Raw genomic sequence first — 8,204 nt, forward strand, 5'->3', positions numbered from 1 at the left:
CGAAGGAGGAGGATTGAGAAGGACAATTCTCTCGTTGCGAAGGGGAGCCCGAATACGAAAGAGAGGGGTATCCAGGTACTCCTGAGAAAAGAAACTCGCCAGGGAAGAAGGAGTAACATTAGATTCTAGATTTATGACGTCGGGAAGCTTTGGACTATCCATGGCAAGATGAAAAGCGTACCTTAGAGATGATCGGGGTAGAAAGGCAGGACGAACAGAGCATGCAAAAAGCAGAAGGAGAGTAAGGACTCTGTCAAAACTGAGAGAATTTGAATTTAGGAAAGCATAAGAGTGCAGAAAAGACGTTTTGAGAGAAGCAGTCTCCGGGCCAGGCGGTCATAATGAGTCCTCGGTATTTACCCCTTCATCAATCATGCAATAACTGCTGAGGAGGTAAAGGGGCAATTGTTAACCGTTGGCCCTCTCACTCCCCTTCTTGGGCCGAGACAGGATCCACAAGAATAGATCAGGCCCAAACTCTCAAACCGATTTTAGGCGAGGCTGCCCGTCAGCCCAGACGTGGGCCGCTAAATGCTCAGAGGGTCAGGTCACGTTTGAGCCCGAGGACCCGACATGAACCGACTCAGTCATTCCACGGCCCTTTTTTGCATGCGCTCTGAAGAAAATTAAATGATCGCTCGACGTAGGTGAGAAAACTGACATTCCTACACGTACGGACCTGTCTGACAGGGATGAAAGTCACTGTAGTAGAAAAACCGCTAGACGTCATTAACAAGCAAAAAAAAGGGATAAAAAGGGAGGAGGGTCATCCTCTCAGACCAAACTCACTCAACTATCGTAAATCCTATTATTTCTGGATCTCAGAATATCATCATCCAAATAAAATATCAAGATTACATGTTCAAAAAATAAATTGAAGAAAAAAAACAAAATGGAGTTGTGGCATGCGGGGTTGATGCTGCGATGATGTAGGGCTGCGACTTTATTGTGACTCTAGTATTATGAGCTTACAACACTGCTATGGCGGTGGTGCCATTAATTGCTGTGTTGGGCTTAAATGAACGAGAGAGTAACACGGACAAAAGGAGACTGTGGAAGATTAAGAGGGGCAAGAAATCAAGACGAGGTAGAAAATAAAAATAAAGAAGATACAAAATAAAAGAAGATGATGAGAGAGAAGGTGAGCGGCTATGTGAGAAGGAGATCTAAAAGATAGGGTCTTGGAAAAGAATGTTTATATATTAGAGATTGAATGGTTGAGATTATTTCAAACTATTCCCCTGCCCAGAGCCCACCCTAAAGACTAAGCTCTCTTTTCTCTTCCGTAGTCCACCCTCTCATCTTCTCGGCGCTCATGCTCATCCCGTAACCATCGCCGTCGCTTCTTCTCTTCCCCTATCAGTGGTCAGAAAAGAAAAACTGCAGCTACTCCGCAGGTTTTGATGGGCTGCTTCTTGAGCAAGAGCAATGCGCAGGCAGATAGCTTCAATGACATTAAAGGTATACTGTTTTAGCTGACACTGTTCAATGAATCCAAAGTAATATGAGAGCGTAGAGGCTCTTGAATTATGTTATTTCTTCCATAACTAAACTGATGCTCTTTTTTGCTGGGTTCCATGAAGGATTCATTTCATTTCTTACTAGAAGCTGTACTTGGGGATAGTATCTTCACTGTGATTTTTGCTTTCTCCTCTAACTAATTCTGGCATGTTACAACTTGGTTAGATAATACAGCACCGTTGCCTGAGCAGTCAGTGGTTACATATGCGGCTGAATGTGGACCATATTCTGATAAGAATGGAAGTCGTGATGCACCAGCAGCCTCGGAGATTGCTCAATCATATGGATTTAAGAGATATGAATACCAAAAACTAGCAAAAGCAACTCGTTTTTTCTCCAATGTACACCGCATTGGCGAGGGTGGTTTTGGGATAGTCTATAAGGCATCCTTAGATGATGATGATGTTGCTATAAAGAAACTTAAAATAGTAAAGCTGGAGAATAAATTGGAGGAGATTGAGTACCTTAGCGTTGTGCGCCATCCAAATATCGTTAAGATGATTGGATACTGCAGTGAAGGAGAAGATAAATTGCTTGTTTTAGAGTTTGTTCCCAACAAGTCTTTGAGACATCATCTACATGGTGAGTGCCTTTTCATGCACTGATATTGGGCTGAGTTATTTCAATTGTAATGAAGAAATTGAACGGACGGATTCAATTTTTACCCGATTCATTTTTTCAGAAAATAATTCAAAAGAATTATTACTAAAATATACATAATTTCATTTCTTTTGAAAATTAAAATTACCTGAGTCCAAAAAGAATGAATTCTTCCATTCTAATTAAAAGAATTGATTGAAAAAAATTGAATTATTATGAAAATTTTTATTCCAAACTTGCTGCCCCTGAAATCAGAGGCCAAATACTGCTAATCTCTTCTCATCCATCAGTTAAATCTTTTCGATTGTATGCCTTAGTAGTACGGATGATTATTATTATTATTATTATTAACTTTCGATTGTAAATTCTGGATGAAATTGAACTTTGATTCTTAATTTTATTGATGCAATTCTCATGAGTTTGTATATATTTTTTTCACTTCCCCAAAGAAATTCCAGATAATTAATGCTTCTTGGATAAAATAGGAACAAAATCAAGAATTGAATGGGATTGAATAAAATGATTTATTATTTTTTGACTTGGTTCAATTTTGAAGTGAGGTTTTACATATATTTATACAGATGAAGACAAGCTTTTGGAATGGTCGAAAAGAATAAAAATCGCAATAAACTCTGCCAGAGGATTGCTTTATCTGCATGAAGAATGTGAGTAATTTCACTACTTTGTAAATTATAATTAGCTATTGAGACTAATTAAAATAATTTTTTTTATGTGTTAGACAATTTATTTAATGTTTCAATTCGAATTATTATTTCAGGTAAACCTAAAATTATACATCGAGATATTAAAGCAGATAATATTCTTCTCAGTGATAATTTTGAACCAAAGGTATGGTACTCTCATAATAAATATAAGTTCAGCATTTATACAATAAGTTAAATGCTAGGAGATATTAAAAAAAAAATTGTGCTACTTTAATTTGATATCTGGACGTAAGTTAATTTTATTATGTTCCGATTTTTTAATGTTAAATTATATGCCAAAAAATCTACTTAATTGTATAAATCATTGTTTTAGATTGCAGATTTTTCACTGGCGAATTTTTTGCCTGATACGGGTAATATTAACCATATCAGCAGTATACTAAGGGGAACCAACATGTAAGAAAATATTCTTTTCTTAGTCATTATTTATTGAAGTATAACCACTTGGTAGTTGGTAGTTAGCAACGACGAATTGAAAATTGAATCGAAGCGAATATATCGAAAATTAAAATTTTAATATTTATAAAAATCAAATCGAATTGATTTTGATCAGAAATTGAATCGAATTGAATTAATTTGATTCGATTTGATTCGGTTCGATTTAAATTTTTAATAATTTTGTTATTATTTATATTTTATTTTTAATATTTTAAAATTTAATTGAAATATTTTAATTTTAATATAATTTAATCTCTTTATATTATTGAAAATGATATACTATTATTATTAATCGGTTCGCTTTGATTTTTTTTAGTTTTTTCTTATTAAAATTGAACTGAATCAAAATAATTGAAAATTTTAAAATTAAAAACTAAACCGAATCGAACCGAAATGAATAAAAAATCAAATTGAATTTTTAAATTAATTTGATTCGGTCAATTTTTTCCGTTTGAATCGAACACTACTCGCACCTAAATATAGAGCAAGAGTCTAAATTTTTTCAAATTCTAAATAAATAAGAATAAAATTATTATTAAATTTCAAAATTCATTAATTTATTTTTATTTGAAAATTATATTATTAAAAAATTTTTATATTTTATAGAATTAAATTTTTTATTTTATTTTTATAAAAAAATCCATTAATTTATTTATATAATTTTAATTATAGATATTATTTAATATTTATAAATTTAAATATTCATAGTATTTAGTCTTTAATCAAAATTAAAATAAATTTTCTTAACATGTATTTTCAATTACTTACTAAACAATTTAATTGTATAAAATATAGAGATGATTTAACTAAATAATTTTAATATAGAGACAAACTAATAATTCTCTCATAAATAAAATTACAATTCCAAATATTATTTTTACAGTAACTATCCTAATTTTTTATTACTTTTAATCCAAAAAAATTGTTTCTAATTTTCAAGACTTAAACTTCAACCACATATTTTTTTTTTCAAAATATTTAGAGGGTAATTATTTATGAATTCATTATTTAATATATTTTTTAATACAATTACTTTTTATGGTTAAGAAGTCATTATTATTTTGTTTACCTCTGTTTATAAGATAAAAATTATGTATTAGACTATTTCAAATTTATAAAAATTAATTTATTAAAAAGAATTATATGAGTAATTGTTAGATTATTCAATGTCGTTCTAACTATTTAGATTTTAAAACAAAAATCTAAAACAATGAGTTTAATAGATTATGAGTTAAATTATTTTTTTTTAAGAAAATCTTAAAGATAGATAAAATTAAATAGTTTTTATATGGATAATAGGTAAAATTAGTCAAATTAAAAAATTATAAAGTGAGAAATTGATTCAATTTGTAAAATTTTATTTATGTGAATTTTTCTGGTTATTTAGAATTTCAACTTGAAAACTTCGTTTTTAATAGCTAAATGGATAAAATTCTTTTGAAAATAAGAGAAACTAAATTCTTGTTAAAAAAAATAAAATTAGGTCTCTTTGACTTTAATTTCTAAATTCAGATGGAGTTTATTTTTGAGTAGTTAAGAATAGAAAAAAATATTACTTAATATCTATTATATGGAAAAACTCATTAATTGGTCTTTTAGTTTTGAAAAATACATTATAATTTTTTTGATATCTTAAAAATTCTACTATTTAGTCCTATTATTAATTTTAACCGTTAAATATTTTACTATTTAGTCCCTATAGTTTGAAAAAAATTTATTAATTGTTCCTTCATGTTAATGAAAAGTCTATTAATTAGTCCCTCCGTATTAAAGGCATTTAAGATTTTTTTACAATATTTAATGTCTAAAATTAATGGAGGGGCTAACTAATAGACTTTTAAAACGTCAGAAACGTTTTAATATATATTTCAAAACTGAATGATCAATTAATAAGTTTTCTCATATTATAAAAACTAAATAGTAAATTTCTCTTAAAAAATATGAATTAAAATAGTAACTAACAGTATTTGAATGCTTATCTTGCGAAGATTTTTTACTTTCTAAGAAAAAATAAATATGGTATACTTTTTTTTTTACCTCACAAAGTCCCTTAGTGTCTTAACTTTTATTTGACTAGTAATTAACATGCATAATTTATGAAAGTGTAACTATTAAAACTATTATATTTTACAGAAGTATAACGAACCTCAAAATAGAGGAGTTAAAGAGTAATATTTTTTTATATAGATTATTTATTAAATGTTAACTGAAAAAGGTTTAGATGTCTACTGGTTTTTTTATATCAAAATCAGAGATGAAATGATACATTAGATGACACAAAATCTTAGTGAATTTTTCTATTATAGTTATGCAGATCCAGAATATGGTGATAAACAAAGAGTGTCAGAGAAATCAGATGTCTATTCTTTTGGCGTTGTACTCCTAGAGCTGATTACTGGAAGAGAACTTTCAGATAAACAAGGCAATACTATTGTTAATTGGGTATGATACTTATATATATACATGCATACACTAAACTTGTATATATGTTTTTAGTTAAACATAGATGACGTGAGAGGTTTATTTTTCAAATAGATGTGTAGGATTTAAGAAATAAAATTAGGATCAACTGACACATTTATTAAAACTGGAGAAACATATCGATCAAAAAAATGGTGAAATGTGCCATGTGGAAGAAAACATTGATAAATTTTAAACAGTATTCCTAAATTTAAGGGGTTTGCAATACTATGACCTAAATTTTAGCATCATCCTGCATAATAGCTGATTAAACAATAAAGTTATACCTTAAGTAACTACTTGCTAACGTATCAATTCTACATTTATCTCTCCTCTCCTTTATTTCTAACACTTTATTTGAAAAAGAAATTACTAAAATTAAATTCAATTGATTTTTTTATCAATCTTATTATTAAAATGGAAAAATTTAACTATATTTTAACTAAAAAAATTGATTCTAAAATAAATTAAAATCATGCATAATTCATTTTATTTTATTTTTATTTGTAAGATGAGTAGTTCGAAACGAACTATAACGAATTATATAATACCTCTTACGCTATATGGATTCTCTTTCTCTAAATTGCTTCTCTTGATTACGTCTTTAACTCTCTTAAGCCTCTATCTTAATTGTTCTTTACCAAAACTTCAAGCACCATTCACTTCAACATCAGTGTAGTCTTGTCATCACTAAATTCTTTAGTACCATTCACCATGACCATTGTCTCTTCGCACGCCCTTATCCTTTTGCTCTCTTTGTAGCTTTTGATTAATTGGGACATGAGACTTTTAGAGGAAGAAGGCACATATGGGTTTTCCCTTACCTATCAACACTTATCTCCTTACTTATCTTATATCTAGATCATAAAGATTATATTAACTATTTACAAATAAAATAATAATAGAAAAAACTTCTTCTTATATGTGTATATATGAAAACGCACAATGGAGAGCGCATGCATAAAATAATGTAACTTAGTTAATCTAGAGTGTCAAGCTCATTGCCAATTCAAGTTCCATGATAAAATTGTAACGACCCGAAAATCAAACCGCCACCGGCGCTAGGATCCAGGTCGGCTTAAGGCCGCCAGAACTCGTAGCAAGCCTACTAAACACTCTGTGCACCTGATAAATCCCATACATGATCAAACAAACATAATCAACAATCCTGTAAAACTACCAGGCTTAACTACTATCACTCAGATATATAAATCTGAAACAGCCCTCAGGGCCTACACCAGTGACTACTGACCGCTGTGGGTCAAGGGATTGAAACCCTTTCTTCCCTCACGGTTGGGTCAAGGGATCATAAAACTCATACTATAAAACACTAGAAAACATAAGGATCGCCACTTACCTCGTGAAGACCAAAGGCTGGTGTGACCCCAAACTTGAAGTTATGGAGATCCAAGCTCCAAAAGTCTCCAAGCTCTAAACTCTTCAAACCAACATAAAACTTACTTACAACTTGCTTAACTTTGAAAGATTTGAAGAAAAACCATGAAAACCATCCAAGGAGAACAAGAACTCACCTCTGTTAGTGAAAGGGAAGCAACTCTTATCCATTTCACCGACTGAGGGTCCTTTATAGCTGGCTGACTGCCTCTCCTTCGGCGGCCAAACTTGCATGCAAAACCATACAACGTTCGGCAGCCGAATTTCTCCTTCGGCGGGTGAAACCATGCAATGTTCGGCGGCCGAACCTGCACTTTGTCCCCTTGGTCTTTTCTTTTAAAACTCCAATCCTTTGCATTCAAAACCATAGAACACTTCAACACATTTTGAAAAAAAAACTCTTTTTAACCCTTTTTGACACCTCCGACATCCTCAAATTCCATATTCCAACGGCGTTCCGTCGGAAAGTCAGAATTCCGATGCCGGCGTCTAGCCGGGTATTACAAAAATAGTTTACAAATACACAACTAGATGCAACTCTTATGTCTTCCAAATTGAAACTTAAGCCCATCAACCATTTTGAGAAATGTAAAAGAGAGAAAACCTATTTTATAATTAGAGGTCTACTTATCTCTTGTTGTATAGAATCATTTCTCTCACCATGAGAATCGAGAGCCTCAAACGTTGACCTTTGATCCACACGAACGCTCATCAACAAAGTACTTTTAAGCCATGTAGTGCAACCCTCTTCTAGCCCTTTAATAGTTGACCACTAAGATAAAGATGGAGTTGTCTAGCAAGCTAGATAGACGAGTAATTTTAGGTTCCAAACAATTTCATGCACCAAAATTATTGGATGATGACTTTGGTAGATGGAACCTAGGTTGTTGGGCTCATGGTGAAGAGGGGTAATGGATCCTACAAGGGACAAGTTGCCATTATGTCTTTTCTTCTAAATCTGTCATAGTTATTATGATTGTATTATTGGAATATAGAACTTTAAAATTAGGTCAAATAGTTTTTTAGCCAATCACACGTTAAAGGGCAAATCGTGATTTTGAAGAG

The 8,204-nt window shown here is 31.3% G+C and overlaps 1 protein-coding gene across 1 annotated transcript; it reads left to right on the plus strand.

Annotated features, from left to right (window-relative positions):
- Nucleotides 1–1,004: 1,004 nt before the first annotated feature.
- LOC122724682 (proline-rich receptor-like protein kinase PERK15) lies at nt 1,005–5,816 on the plus strand. The gene is made up of 6 exons (XM_043960399.1): nt 1,005–1,461; nt 1,687–2,103; nt 2,703–2,786; nt 2,900–2,970; nt 3,160–3,242; nt 5,591–5,816. Exons 1-6 carry the CDS (start codon nt 1,404–1,406, stop codon nt 5,730–5,732), a joined length of 855 nt encoding a protein of 284 aa, XP_043816334.1. The 5' UTR covers nt 1,005–1,403; the 3' UTR covers nt 5,733–5,816.
- Nucleotides 5,817–8,204: the final 2,388 nt, after the last annotated feature.

The sequence above is a fragment of the Manihot esculenta genome, chromosome 9, assembly GCF_001659605.2.
Source record: "Manihot esculenta cultivar AM560-2 chromosome 9, M.esculenta_v8, whole genome shotgun sequence".
NCBI classification, from domain to species: domain Eukaryota; kingdom Viridiplantae; phylum Streptophyta; class Magnoliopsida; order Malpighiales; family Euphorbiaceae; genus Manihot; species Manihot esculenta.